Raw genomic sequence first — 15,557 nt, forward strand, 5'->3', positions numbered from 1 at the left:
GCCATTTCTGTTTTTCTGGTGGTTAATTGGAGATAAAAGTTACACAGACTTTCCTGCCCAGGCTAGCTTTGAACCAGGATCCTCAGTTCACAGCCTCCTGAGTTGCTAGGATTACATGCATGAGCCACTGGTGCCCAGCTGGATAACTCTTCTTTTTCAAGCATGATCTGTCAGTTTTGCCTCAAAAGAAATCAATGTCCAAACATACCGAATAATACTTGCTGAAAGACTGTTACATCCATTCATGTTATGGGCACCAAGAGAACTGGTCCACTGGGAGAGCCTCCTGTCTCCAGGTTGTTTTCTTGAGATAGGCTATTCTTTATAGCCCTGGCTGGCCTCCAACTCACAATCCTCCTGCCTCAGCCTCCCCAATGCTGGGCTTACAAGGATGCACCATCGTACCCAGATTCTTCCACATTTCTTTTTTTCTTCCCACAGCTTAGCATCTTTATTGAGTTGTCCCTTCCAGGAATAGCTGGAGTGTGAATACAGGCTGCCTTAAAGCTCTTCCCTCGAGGGCCTTTTCCTAGGGCACTGGCAGATGGATGTGTTGTCATCCGGCTGAGGAACAAGTTCCATTCCATCACGGATCTCAGGTTTGCTGGACTGGCACTCTGCATATTTCTGAAATGTGTTTGAAATCCACTGTGTGATTGGCTCTCCAGACCTCTCCCCTACCCTACCTCCAGTCATTATGTTTCACTTTAAAACCAAAGCTCTGGTTTATTTTGGTCCCAACATTACTTTTTTTTCCCCCTTTGGTGTCAGTCCTGGGCTAGCATTCTACTACTTGAGCCACAGCGCCATTTCTGGCTTTTTCTATTTATGTGGTACTGAGGAATGGAATCCAGGGCTTCATGCATGCTAGGCAAGCACTCTACCACTAAGCCACATTCCCAGCATTTGGTGTCTCTTTCTGAAGAAGCACTTTTTACTCATATAATTGTGGATTTGAGTTCCTTGCCAGATTATGAAATGTTGCCACACTGTCATTATGAACTACAGTTATAATTTAATTTCACAAGTCAGGCACTGGTGGCTCATGCCTGTAATCCTACTCAGGAAGCTGAGATCTGAGGATTGCAGGTTAGAGTTAGTTGGGGCAGGAAAGCCTATGAGACGCTCGTTTCCAACTAGCCAGCAAAAAAAAAAAAAAAGTCAGAAGTAGAATTGTTGTGGCTCAAGTGGTAGAATGCTGGTGTTGAGCAAAAGAAACTCAGGGACAGTGCCCAGGCCTGAGTTCAAGCCCCAGGACTGGCCAAAAAAAAAAAAAAAAAAAGACACCAAGCCAAATGTCCCTATGTGAAACAAACAAATTTGCCTCCTCAATTTGTTAAATGGACAGTTAATATGCTGAATATTTAAATCAGCAAACCAAGATGAAAAGCAATTAAGATGAAGTAGATAATCACATACTTCCTTCCCTTTAGGTCTAGATTTATTATTTTGGTGGCCTTTGGTTTTGAATTCAAGGCCTTGTGCTCCATAGGCAAGCATTCTACCACCCTCAGCCCTGTTTTGCTTTAGTTATTTTTCAGGCAGGGTCTCTCTCTCTCTCTCTCTCTCTCGCTTTTTTCTTTTTGCAAGGGCCAGTCTCAGATTCCTATACCTATTCTTTCCATGAAGCTGGGAGGATAAACACGTACCACCATTCCTAGCTTATTGGTTGATTTGGGGTTTTACTGACATTTTTGCCTGGACTGGTCTTGAACCCTGATCTTCCCAATCTCCATTTCTCAAGTAGCTAGGATTATAAGCATGACCTACCATAAGCAGCCCCCATATTCATTTTTTTAAGTGGCAACAGGCTTATGAAATGTTCTATCTTGGCCACTGCCTGAACTATTCTTGTGCGTTTGTTATTTCACTTCATTGGTTCTGTAAACATTTAGCTGTGTATTCCCAGCAAGCCAAGCAAACCTGACAGAACAGTGGTACTCTAACAGCTGATCCTAATTATTATTTCAGGGGTAGGCACTCCTGCTATTACAACTAAAGGCAATCCAGGCAAGAGGACAGAACCCATCTAGGAGGAGAGGCACAGGAGGACATTCACTTTCATTTCTACCCCCCAGAAAAGAAGCTGATGCTAACCGGGTTGGACTAACCGGGTTGGAATCATGGCTCCAGAGAAAGAACAAAGCCAGGGTTGGAAGTGTGGCTCTGTTGGTAGAGTGCCAGCAAAAGCATGTGGTACCAAGTTCAAGTCCTGGTCTTAGACAAAGAAAGTAAGGAAGGCAGGGAGGGAGGGGAAAAGGAAGGAAGGGAGGGAGGAAGGAAAGAAGGAAGGAAGGAAGGAAGGAAGGAAGAGAGGAAGGAAGAGAGGGAAAGAGGGAGGAAGGGAGGGAGGGAGGGAGGGAGGGAGGGAGGGAGGAGCTAGAACACAGATGAGCAGACAAGAGGCCCTGGCTAAGCCAGAGTTCCACAGACTGACTCTGATCCCCTCAGGAAGCAAGGAAGAAGGCAGCAAGGCCAGGCACATGGTCCCAGGCCTGCAGGACAGGCACCCTGCACTGACCTGCAGTACTCTGTAGTAGTAGCAGTAAAGTCGGTGCGGCTGCAGCAGCTTCCGGGCAGCCGCCTGCCCTGCTTTCGCAATCTTCTCTGCTTCTTCATCATTGTCCTGAGAGGTTAAAAAAAAAAAAAGAAAAAGGCATGGCAGTTACTCCTGCAGCTGAGAAAGAAATCCACCCAAGGGGGAGGAAGGGCAGATGTGGGGTTGAATGTGAAGGAGAGAGATCATGATGGAAATACAACTTGTGAACGATGCTTTGGGAAGAGTCATCGCTGAGATGTCCCACAGTGGGACAATGCTGCCTTTATGGCGACTGTTTCCTGCGTTCTAGCATAGGAGGAAAGCTTGGGGATTGTCAGGTGTCCCAGCCTAGTCTTTTTTCCTTAAAAGTCAACGAATCAATTTTCATGGTAAAACATCCTTTAAGCTGGGCACTGGTGGCTCATGCCTATAATTATAGCTATTCAGGAGGCTGACACGTAATCATAGTTCAAAGCCAGCCCAGGCAGTAAAGTCTACAAGATTCTTATCTCTACTTAACCACCAAAAAGCTTGAAGTAGAGCTGTGGCTCAAGTGGTAAAGTGCTAGCCTTGAACAAAAAGCTCAGAGGCAACACCTAGGCCCCGAGCTCAAGCCAAGGACTGGCACAAAAAAAGAAAGAAAAGAATAAATATCCTTTAAAAAGCTTCTTTCTGGGCTGGGAATGTGGCTTAGTGGTAGAGTGCTTGCCTAGCATACATGAAGCCCTGGGTTCGATTCCTCAGTACCACATAAACAGAAAAAGCCGGAAGTGGTGCTGTGGCTCAAGAGGTAGAGTGCTAGCCTTGAGCAAAAAGAAGCCAGGGACAGTGCTCAGGTCCTGAGTCCCCAAGGCCCAGGACTGGCAAAAAATAAAATAAAAATAAAAAATAAAAAATTCTTCTTTCTCTCTACTTCTCCTTCTTTGCTTTCTTTCTTCATTATATTATTTTTTGTGCCAATGCAGAGCCTTGTGCTCTCTCGGCTTTTTTAGCTCAAGGCTGGCATTCTATCACCTAAACCGCACCTCCACTTGTTACTTTGCTGGCTAATTGGAGATGAGAGACTCTCAGATTTATCTGTCCAGGCTGACTTTGAACTGTAATCCTCAGATCTCAAACTTCCAAGTAGCTAGGATTATAGGTGGGGTATACGTTTCATTTAAAATGTGCCATCCGAGCCAAGAACTTTTGTTATAAAGTGGTCCTGATGAAAGATGACATTGTTGCTGTAATTATGAAACATTGACTCCTTTGGACCCACTGGCTGTGCTAAAGGCACAGGCAGCATGCCTAATTACATGTTCAGAAAATAGGCCTACCACACTGCCAAGAGAAAAAGCCATTTGCTGGCAACTGGGGGTATCATAAAGGATCCCCAAAACAATTCTGCTTAGTTCTTCCCATAACCAAATATTGCTTCTCAGAAACTTAAAAAGAGAATCAAGTCTTTGAATGGAAGGATAAAATTTTATAGGCTCATAATAAAACTCAACAGCTTTTTAATACTTTTCGTGTGTGTGTGTGTGTGTGTGTGTGTGTGTGTGTGTGTGTGTGTGTCTGTCTGTCTGTCTGTCTTGGGGCTTGTACTCAGAGCTTATGGCTAGCCTTCTACTATTTGAGCCATCACAACTCCAGTTGGTTGACATTTTGGGGGGAAGTTTATTGGAGATCAGCGTCTCAGAATTGTCTGCCTGTGCAGGCTTTGAACTACAACCCTCAGATCTCAGAGGCCACCAAAATAGCTAAAATTACAGAGGTGAGCCATTGGCACCCAGCTATATATATATATATATATTTTTTTTTTTTTGGCCAGTCCTGGGCCTTGGACTCAGGGCCTGAGCACTGTCCCTGGCTTCTTCCTGCTCAAGGCTAGCACTCTGCCACTTGAGCCACAGCGCCGCTTCTGGCCGTTTTCTGTATATGTGGTGCTGGGGAATCGATCCTAGGGCCTCGTGTATCCGAGGCAGGCACTCTTGCCACTAGGCTATATCCCCAGCCCCCAGCTATATTTTTTTAAAAAGGAACTCCTATTTTATCATTAACTTGGGATGTTGGGCTACCTGCATTGGTGAAGAACTGGGGCTTTTATTCTATGTGAGGGGAAAAAATATCACATAATAGTCCTAATTATTTCCTTATACATAAAATCCTTTAATTCTGCTCTTTTCAACTTGTATGTTGCATTTCGTATGTACATCTGTGTGTGCATGTACACATAGTAATTCATTTAGAAAAATCTATATTCAGTGTAACGCTGTACTTCCAATGTTGAAATGATTCTGTTGATTCTTTAGATAATTCAAGGAAGGCAGAACATCAGAAGTTCACATTTCATCTGATTCCATTGTGTCATTTGAATGGCCTATGGTGGAACTCAGCTCACCCATACTGGAACTTGGGATAAAATACAGATGGAAAGAATGGGGAACATACCTTGGCCCATTGAATTTTCTCTAGTAAGTCGCTGAGATTTCTTTTCACTGGAACATAATGCTTCCAGGGCTGCAGTTCCGTGTAGAAATGCTCATAATAAGGCGAGTCCTGCTTCAGAACCAGGCTGTCTCCCAGCATGAGATACGGGAACCTGTATGCAGCCACGGTCCCATCCACGTTCACCTGATACTTGTACTGAGAGATTGCAACATACAACCATGAACGGGGCAGGCGCGTTCCAGCCATCTGCTTTACTTCTGCTTCTCACCCGCACTATAATACTAGATACAGAGGAACTCTGTGTGTGTGTGTGTGTGTGTGTGTGTGTGTGTGTGTGTGTGTGTGTGTGTGATAGGGCTTTGAAGTCAGAGCCTGGATGCTCTCTCTGAGCAATTCTGTGCTCAAGGCTAGTGCTCTATCACTCGAGCCACACAGCTCTTCTTTCAGTTTGTTGGGTGGTTCACTGCAGATAGGAGTCTCACAGAGAGCTGGGAATGTGGCTTACGGTAGAGTGCTTGCCTAGCATGCATGAAGCCTTGGGTTCAATTCCTCAGTACCACATAAACAGGAAAAAAAAAGTGGAAGTGGCGCTGTGGCTCAAGAGGTAGAGTGCTAGCCTTGAGCAAAAGAAGCTCAGCGACAGTGCTCGGGCCCTGAGTTCAAGGGCGAGGACTGGCCAAAACAAAAGAGCCTCACAGAGTTTCCTGCCCTGGCTGGTTTTGAACCACAGTCCTCAGATCTCAGCCTGCTGCGTAGTGAGGATTACAGGTATGAGCCACCAACCAGTGCCCGGCACGTTTTTTTATTCAGTGCTAGAACTCAAACCCAGGGCCTTACATGCATGCTTTGCAAATGTCCACTACTAGGCCACACCCACGCCCATTCCTTCTTAAGTAATGGAGGCCAAGTTGTTTCCTATGCAGACATCAGAGGTGTCACACAGGTCCCATCCCCATCTCCTTTGGGCCTCACAGGAGGCTCTGAGGAGATGGGCAGGCACCATCTGCATCTGGAGAGATGGAGGTCTCATAGTTCATGGCATCGGCAGGACTTAATGTCCAACTCCAGCTCCTGTTTTCCTGAACTCTTTTTATTTACCAAAGTCATATGAGATCCCTTCATGTAGAAGACATTTATGCTCCCAGGTTTAGTACAACAACACAGATCCCAAGAGAAATAAATAAACCCAAACCTCAGGTTCACCCTTTTAACTATATTTTAGACATGAAACTTAGTTTGGAGTGACTAGGTGGACAAATTGAACAACCACCACCAAAGCAACCACAGTGAATATTTTCCCTGAGTCTGATAAAGTGTGAAAGGACCTGTCAGTTTATCAGGCAGAAGAAATATGCCTAAAATCCATCTAGCTGGTAGACCTGGAACATGAATGGATCATGAACACAAGTTTACTACATTATAGCCACGCAGGAAGTCTCAAATGCATACCTTAAAAAAATCAAAGAACCCCATCAACTTGGCTTTTCCCAGTTCCTTTTCTTTCTCTTGGAAAAAGAAATATCCTGTAATTCCTGCGTCCACTAGCTGTGGATTTTCTTTGGACAGCTGTACCAACTGCAGCCTCTCCTCCCGGCTATCTCTACCTCGGAAGAAAGCTTTCTCTGTTTTGTTGATCCAGGAAGGCCCTAGAGGTTTGAGGCCATAAAAGATGGATTATGAAGGTGACATTTTCATTTGGTAACTATTTTAATTCCCCACTGTCATTGAAGATGTTAATGCTCTTTTACCACCAATCCATTCTGTCAAGTACTAACCGTTTCTCAAAGATTATGGGATTGTCTCAGTTGGTCAGAGATACTTGCAAAAGCAATGCTTTTATTTACTATATTAAAGAATGCACCTGTCAGGCACTGGTGGCTCACGCCTATAATCCTAGCTCTCAGGGGGCTGGGATGTGGGGATCATGGCTTTCCCCTCCCCTCCCCTTCCCTCCCCTCCCCTCCCCCCCTCATAAGGCTGGGGACTGAACTCAGGGCCTTGGAGATGCTAGACTGAGCAATGTACTACTGTACTATACCCCTAACCCCAAGGGTTTTTCTTTCTCCAAGGTTGAAAAATAAGAATGGTTATTTAAATGCACATATTTACTGTCTCCAATGGAATATTCCCTTCACCTTTTTCACTGCTATGTAGTTTTCCTAGAGAAGGAACATGAACTTACCCGTATGTCCTTGAATGGAGAGGAGGTCATTCGTCACACCCCTCATGGCTTCTAGGGTAGAGTGGGTGATGTCATAGGTTGGAAGGATAAGGTCTCTGGAATCTAAAGAACCACACCAGGAAATGATAGCCAGAGGTCCTGGGGATTCCTTAACCTTCCGATGCTCCAAGGGCCAATCTCCAAGATTAATGTAAAATTCCAAATCCGGTAGGAGGACCTGAGTAAGCAAAAATACAAACATCAGTGCTTGGAGTGTCTCAGGCTCCGGTCCTTGATGGTAGCTGACCACTAATTCGATCAGGGAGAAAGGACAAGGATGCCTATCAATCATGGGCCAGTCAGCAAATCCCAGGGGAATGTTGGGGATTATTATGGCCTGGGAAAGGCTGCCCTTCCACCAGCCTTGGGACAATAGAAGTCCCTCCCACCTTCTGGCCTCCACCCCTTGGGAGGTGAACACGTGCGTGCCACCATGATGGGGTTGTCCCGCCCACAAAGGGAAGTTTCGTGATGTCACTTGATGAACGTGACCCCCTAGCCTATGACTGACCCTTTGGCCAGCCCCCTTTCTTTCCCGCCATTACCTCTATATAAGTGCCCTTCCATATTAAAGTCTTTGAGACGCATCCCACCACCGCAGCGTGTCCCTGATGCCTTCCTTTTCGCCTCCGCCCTCGGTAACATGTGGGGGGACTGGGGGGAGGGGAAGCTTCAGCAACCCGTCCCCAACTTAGCGCTTGCCCATGTGAGCACGCCTTTGGCCTTCCGCTGGCGGAGGGCCAGGCTGAGTGCTCTTTCATAGAGTTTGTGGTTACCATTCTCCCCGTGGGGGGAGAAAGGGATCATCCAGATCCCAACAGGGGAAGATCCTGCCCAGGGAATTAATTGAGCCGGAAGTCATAGGTGGCATCTGTGATTGATATTATAGAAGTGGACATGAGTGGCTTGCTTTATTTACTTGTTTACTTGCTGTTTATTTATTTATTTTTGTCAGTCGTGGGGTTTGAACTCTGGGCACTCTCCCTGAGCTCTTCAGCTCAAGGCTAGCACTCTACCACTTGAGCCACACCACCACTTCCAGTTTTCTGGTGGTTCACTGGAGATAAGAGTCTCATGGACTTTCCTGCCCTGGCTGGCTTTGACCCTCAATTCTCAGATCTCAGCCTCCTGAGTAGCTAGGATTATAAGCCAACAGTGAGCCATTAGTGCTTGACAAGCCAGGGAAATTAAAGACTCAAAGGCTGGAACGATTTAAGCATTCACAGAAACTACGCGAGTGCCCCATATGGTTCACCTTCCTGGGATGGTGATTCAAGCCATTTAATTTAAAATTTATAAGAAAGAGGGGCTGGGGATATGGCCTAGTGGCAAGAGTGCTCGCCTCCTATACATGAAGCCCTGGGTTCGATTCCTCAGCACCACATATACAGAAAACGGCCAGAAGTGGCGCTGTGGCTCAAGTGGAGAGTGCTAGCCTTGAGCAAAAAGAAGCCAGGGACAGTGCTCAGGCCCTGAGTCCAAGCTCCAGGACTTGCCAATAAATAAATAAATAAATAACAGCAATAAAGGGAGGAAAGGGGTAACATAACAAGAACCCCAAAGAATTCAACAAACAGTACAAGAAATGTATCCAATGCCTAATGTATGAAATTGTAACCTCTCTGTAATTCAGCTTGATAATAAAAAAATATATATATATAAAAGAATTAAAAAAAAAGAAAGAGAAGGTCTCACAGGTTAGAGGTCTTATGGACACTCAAGCAGTAACGTCTCAGCTTGAAACCCATTTTCATCCTTTGCTATTATAGTTCTAAGCCCTTCCATGTTACCACTAAGTAATTGAACTGCACTATTTGGGGGTTCCGTTCATTCATTTTCATACCTTTCTTGCCAGGGAGAGCAAAATCTCATCAGAGAACATTTTGAAATCCGTGTATTTCCCTAGCGAGCGTCGGTAAAGGTGGTTATTGAGAATCGTGTAGTGAACAACAGCACCTCTCTCTTCCCCAAACCTTTTGGGGACTTCGTGTAGCATCTGCTGCAGATCGATGCTAGGGAAGGAAGCAAAATCTTCTGCAATCTGTGGCTCCTCAGGTGGACAGGAAAGAATTTCCTGCCAGGCCGCAGGGTCTTCTGGGCAAATGCAGTACTCATGGTACACGGGACCTGGGGAAGGCACACAGTCAGGACAAGCGCCACCTAGAGCTGCTTCTGCCCCATGGGAGCAAGGAGGAAGGACCTCTTGCTCAATTCTGCCACTCTCCAGAGAAAAACTGCCCTGGGGGCAAAATCGGCTATGCTGGTAACTGCAGTCACAAAATTCTTGGGGTGTAGTGAGAATCTGCAGAAGGGCACACTTCCTAGTGAGGGATAATTAGCTCTAGATTAAACCTGGCTCCAATCCCATCCCATGAGTGATAAAAGTATAATGGAAGAATCAAACTAGTTCCAGGTAACTCGGCTGCATCTCTGAAAACAAGCTCAAGAAGACAAAATCCAGAGATGAGAAGTGCATCCAATGGGATGAAGGACAAGTTGGCACTGCAGAAGAAAAGATGAACTAAGCCTGGCACTGGTGGCTCATGCCTGTAATCCTAGCTGCTTAAGAGGCTGAGATCTGAGGATCGTGGATCAAAGCCAGTCCTGGGAAGAAAAGGCTGGGAGGCTCTTATCTCCAGTTAACCTCCAGAAAACTGGAAGTGGAGCTGTGGCTCAGTGATAGAGCACTAGCCTTGAGCAAAAGGAGCTCAAGGACAGTGAGTGCTCAAGCCATAGGACTGGCCAAAAAAAACAAAGCAAAAAACCCCCAAACCAAAAAAGTCAAATTAGATGGAGATTTCCAGTGTATTTACAATGTTTACTTTGTTGAACTGGGTTTCAAGTCATTATCACCCATTTGGAAAGTCTTGGGACCTCCCCGGTGGCCTAACTTTGATACATTATTAATAACCACTTACCTTTCAGAATATAGGGAGATTGAGCCACATGTTCATCTCCATAAAGGACTTCTATCTTTAGCCCTGCGTTGACAGTATCATGTAGTCTATACCTCACCAAAAATGTTCCATCATTCCTATCCAACAGTTTAGGAACCTGAATCCGGACTAACTCCTTAGAAGAAAGAGATTTGACTGCTACTCTGAACAGTGTTTGACCTGAAAAAAAAAAAATAGAGAGGTAACTTTACTACTTAATGATTTTTATGTCTCAATGATTGGCCAACGATCTCTAGACTGAAGTTGTTTTTCCCTTTAGTATTGATGGAAAGCAAGAATTATTTCAACTTGTAAGATCTTTGAGGCCAGAGCTACAGGTCTGGCTTAGGTCTTTAAGTCAATGATCTGATTTAACAATGGGATCACCAGTCATTCACAACAAAGATTTTTTTTTTTCTTTTCTCCCTCCCTCCCTCCTTCCTTCCTTTCTTTTTGCCAGTCCTGGGGTTTGAACTCAGAGCCTAGGCACTGTCCCTGAGCTGCTTTTGCTCAAGGCTAGCACTCTACCACTTGAGCCACAGCCTACCATTCCTGGTCTTTTCTGTTTCCATGGTTCTGAGGAAGTGAACCCATAGCTTTGTGCATGCTAGGTAAGCACTCTAGCACTGAGCCATATTCCCAGTCCCTACAGATTTGTTGAAGTAACAAAATTGATTAAAAAAGCAAGGAAGAAATTAACTTTCTGCCTATTTGATTTTTTCCCCTCTTCTTTGAATAACATTCAGTAGCTAGAAATCTACAAACTCTCAACCATGACAAGACCCCTAGAGTAACTCAGCTTTCTCCTTGTAAAAGGTAAGAATGCTTTTTATGTACCATCTTGATATCTAATTACCCTAATTAACCCCATCCCAACCCAGGGTCCTGAAGCAGAAGCCCACTGCCCGAAGGCAAATGGAAGTACTTAGCAGGACCTGCAAGCGCAGAGGCAACACCAAGTTATTCTGACTATTTCCTGATGAAAACAGTGCCAATGGGTGGGAGCCCTAAAGACGTGCATTAGGAAATGCTGACTAGCAACAACTTGAAACCGGCAGGACAAGTCAAAAGGAGTTGCCACAGTGCTTCCTAAAGGACCTGCGAGGGTAGCTAGGCTCAGGAGCCACGCCTGTGATCCTAGCTACTCCTGAAGCTCAGCTCTGAGGACAGAAGTTCAAAGCCAGCCGCCACCCGGGGCGGGAAAGTCCATGACACTGGTTTCTAATTAACCACCAAGAAAAGCCGGCAGTGGAGCTGTGGTTCTAGTGACAGAGTGCTAGCCTTGAGACAAAAAAGCTCAGGTACAGCGTCCAAGCTCTGAGTTCAAATCCCAGCGCACACACATAATAATAACGGTTAATATTATTACTTTAGTTTGGAAGGAGGTCCCAGCGGGGTCAGGGGTTGGGGAGGGGAGGGGGGACCAGATCTCCCATGATCTGCTTTAATCCTAAGAAGGGAAAAAAGAAAATGTGCCCCGCAAAACGGCCCCGGCATGTCCAGTGCAGGAGCCCGAGGTCAGGGCCGCCGGGCCGGGGCAGTGCCGTCCCACGCGATTCCACTCCCGGCCCGGAGAGTGGGTGCGGGGGTCCCCGGCGGGCCGCCCAGACCCGCATCCAGTCACCGGCGGAAGGGCCCCCGCCCACCGGGGCCACACCCCGCATTCCACTCCCCGCAATCCTCGGCCCAAGGCCCGAGCCAGCCATTCATTCACCCAACGCCCTCCCTCGGGGCGTGGCGGAGGCGGGAAGAGAGGCTGCGCCGACCCGGGGAAGGGCGACCCGAGCGGGGGCCCGCGGGTTGGTGCACCGCGAGAAGGGGGTGGTGGTGGTGGGGTCCGCGCTACCTGGGGGCGATCGCGTGAGGTTGCGGCCCTCGGTGTCGACCGCCTGCAGGTAGAAGTAGCGCACGGGCAGGACGACGGCCGCCTGCAGCCCGGGCCCCCACACCAAGCTCCGGGGCGCGCTGACCGGTGCCCCCGGGGCGCCCGCGGCCACCAGCAGGGCGAGCTGCAGCGGCAGCAGCAGGGCCGGCGGCCGGAGGCGCATGGTCGGGCCGAGGCGGCGGGGAAAGGGCCGGCTCTGGTCTGGTCAGGCTGGATCCCGGCCCACCCGGGGCGGGCCTGGGCCTGGGCCTCGGCCCCCGCCCTCCCCGTGCAACGCGGACGCGCGCCGGGCGCCCGGGGCGGGGCGGGGACGGACGCCCCACCCAGGACCGGGGCGGGGTGGGCTGCCTGGATCCCGGGAGACGGAAAGGGCGGGCCGTGATTCCACCGGGCTTGTCCCCCACCCCCACCCCCCCTCGCCCAGCTTGCTGGAGTTTTGCTGGTGTTGTTGCTGTTTAGTTATTTTGTGGATGAAGTTCCACACTTTTCTGCCTAGGCTGGGCTGGAGCCTTGATCCCCTGCAATACCCCGCCCCCCCCCCCCCCCCCGGACCCAGACACACTGGCGACTGCTCTGGAATGACACTGTGTCCCTACGGGAGAGCTTCCTGCATGCTAGGACGCCCGCTGACTTTACAGGGGTCCAAGGCCTCCCTCCCTCCCTCCCTCCCTCCTCTCCTTCCCTTCCTCCCTCCCTCCAGCCACACAGCCAGACACAAGCTCTGTGGGCTCTCTGCCATTACCTGGTTTTGTTTCTGGGGTCCCCTTTGCTCACCCCCTTTCCCTTCCCACCCTCCCCTCTTTGACCCAGTATTTACTGAGTTTGGTCTGGGTTTGCTGTGAGGAGCTGGGCCTAGGGACAGCACAAGACAACATCTGGGTCTTGCCTTGAACCGGGTATTTCCAGCACCCTCCTATGCTAGTTGGGTGCTTGGTCTTGGTGTGTTCCCCCCACCCCCCCATCCTCCCATCCTCCCATCTAGAAGCTTGGATATAGGCAGAGGCTGGGCCGGGAGAGCCTGAAAGCACAGTCGGTCACTCTTTGGTAACCAGTTTGTAATTGCTTTTCCTTTTTATTTGCTGAGCGAGTCTGTGAGTAAAGGAAACAGAGCTTGTGCGCCCTATGGGCAGTCTCCAACACACAAGGCGGACCCAGACCCTGTGTGCACTCCAGCCTTTAACCCTGTTAACACCAGCATGTTTGCTCTGGTCAGATTTTTACCAGGGCAAACCCCTTCCCCACAGTTCTCTTGACCTAGTTTAGGAATGCTAAGCAGAGGTTGTAAACAGTGTTCTTTGTACGTTAGTGTTCTTTGTCCGGTAGCGGATTATCAGGAATAGGTAGTAAATCTGGTAAATTGCAGGGCTAAAGTGTAGCATTATTTGTCTATTATGTTCATTGATGAGTTTTGATTCCTGGGGTCTGCATGCTTAAATGGAAGGCTGTCATTAAAAAAATAATAATACAAAACACATTGGTGCACACTAACAAACAGACTTGGTTTCTGCCCCCCCCCCCAAAAAAAAACATCGGAGGGGTAAGCTTATCTCAGGCAATAATAAAATATGACCTAATGAATTATATAACACTTGAGGTAACACCCATTTTTTCCCCTAAATACCCATCACGAAAGCCATATTATTTCATCACTCTTGTTTAGCTGTATTAAGTCTCTACCAACATGTTCTCCTTCTCCTCTTCCTCTTCCCTCTCCTCTTCCTCCTCTTCTTCCTCCTCGCTCTCCTCCTTCTTCTCTCCTGTACTGGAGCTTGAACTCAGGACCTTTTGCTCTTGCATTCGAGGCTGCCATTCTACCCTTTGAACCATACAGCCAATTCTGACTTTGTTATTGGAATTAAGAATCTCTCAGATTTATCTGCCCAGGTTGTCTTTGAACCGTGAGGCTCAGATCTCAGCCTCCTGATTAGCTAGGATGACAGGCATGAGCCATGAGCACCTGTCTTTTTCTCTTCTATTTATCTATTTCTTTATGTAGTATCCATGTGCTTCCTACCTCAGCCTTCCAAGTAGCTGGAGTTACAGGAGTGAGCTTTTGCACCCAGACTGCCAGCTGTTTCTTTATAATAAACTCTTTTTGGGGAATTGCCTCATTCATTAATAAAATAATTCACATAAGGCTAGACAAATATAAAACCTATAAAATGCTTAATGCTTTAACTACTCAGGTAATATGTATTCCGCACTCATGTATGTCATGCGCTGTACAAGGTGTCAGGGATAGACGCTCAGTCCCTGCCCTTCCATGTATTACAGCTTGGGTCAATTTTAGATTGTGAGCCAAAGCTTTAAGCGTTAGCACTCCTAATAGTCTCATACTATGGGAATATTTCCTGCTAAGATACAACTACTCCTTGGTCTCGCCTGAAACCGGCAAATCTCATCCAAACGAAACCAGGAAGAACAAATCATCTGAGCCCTTTTGCCCCATTGTTTGTTCTCCTGACTCTTTCATATGCAGAAGCAATCACTGGGAGGATAGGAATAGAAACCAAACCAGACAGCATTCCATTTAAGCCATTTATTTCCACATAAGCTAAGTTGTAACGTATTCCACATCTGGAGAACAGGACTGAGGGGTTTAACAAAAGTGCTCGTGGTTTGTTCCAGAAGCATTGTCACAAAGAGCCCCTGGTGGGAATACATTCACCAATTTGCATGGAAAAGTGAGACATTTACATATTGACACTATATGCTTACATGGGGGCATTCTGTAGCATTACTACTTATTAATACTTGTTAGCACTAAGCAAGTCTATGCCCACAAAGCCTCTCTAATATTCTGGCTATTAATATTACAAAAGTATTGAAATTTCCAACAAAAACCAGAGTTAATTTAGTCTCTTCCCTTTCAGGACTCATATTTACCTCCTTTTCAAAATAGCTTTTACTTCCTCATTTGTTTGGTTGTTTAATATATCACCAGCCAAACCCTTGTTAGTAGCAGTAAAGATTTTATTAGCATCATTGCATTTACAATGGAAGTCTCTAAAAATGCAAATAGTCTCAAACCTTATTTTAAATGAGTTTAACTGTACAAAATTTATGAACATATCAGTCTAACATCTAACTAGTTTAAGAATTTGCAATGTACATATAGCATTGATTCCCTAGTGATGTATTCCATTTACAGTTATTTTAATCACAATTTTATTAATAATTTTAGAAAACGTTGTAAATATAAAAGTGACATAAATTACATAGCTAAACCAAAAAAAATAAAAAGCAGCAGTTTGTATGTTAAAATACATAGAAATTTGCTAGACTTCTTTAACGAAGTGCTTTATAAAAGTATACAACTGTAGATAGTGCTATTTTTATGACTTTTCTTGGTTCCTGAACCAGACCAACAGGCAAATATGACAAATAGTACAAGTGAACATTAGCCATTAATCACCTTTGATTTCAGACCATAGATTTCGGAGCAATCTAGTTCTGGAAACTGTTATTTTGCCCTTCATTTACTTTGCTGTTGTTTGAGCATAAACTTACTGACAAACAATCTAACTTCATTCCACCTTTGTA

The 15,557-nt window shown here is 46.5% G+C and overlaps 1 protein-coding gene across 1 annotated transcript; it reads right to left on the reverse strand.

Moving 5' to 3' along the window:
- Positions 1-20: 20 nt before the first annotated feature.
- Positions 21-12,208, reverse strand: Poglut3 (protein O-glucosyltransferase 3). Its single transcript, XM_048343791.1, has 8 exons — positions 11,976-12,208; positions 10,112-10,309; positions 9,037-9,320; positions 7,155-7,371; positions 6,422-6,618; positions 4,973-5,167; positions 2,522-2,626; positions 21-627 (listed from the first exon to the last, which is right to left on the reverse strand). The coding sequence occupies exons 1-8, from the start codon at positions 12,175-12,177 to the stop codon at positions 502-504; spliced, it is 1,524 nt and encodes a 507-aa protein (XP_048199748.1). The 5' UTR covers positions 12,178-12,208; the 3' UTR covers positions 21-501.
- Positions 12,209-15,557: the final 3,349 nt, after the last annotated feature.

This window comes from Perognathus longimembris, chromosome 3, assembly GCF_023159225.1.
Source record: "Perognathus longimembris pacificus isolate PPM17 chromosome 3, ASM2315922v1, whole genome shotgun sequence".
Taxonomy (NCBI): Eukaryota; Metazoa; Chordata; class Mammalia; order Rodentia; family Heteromyidae; genus Perognathus; species Perognathus longimembris.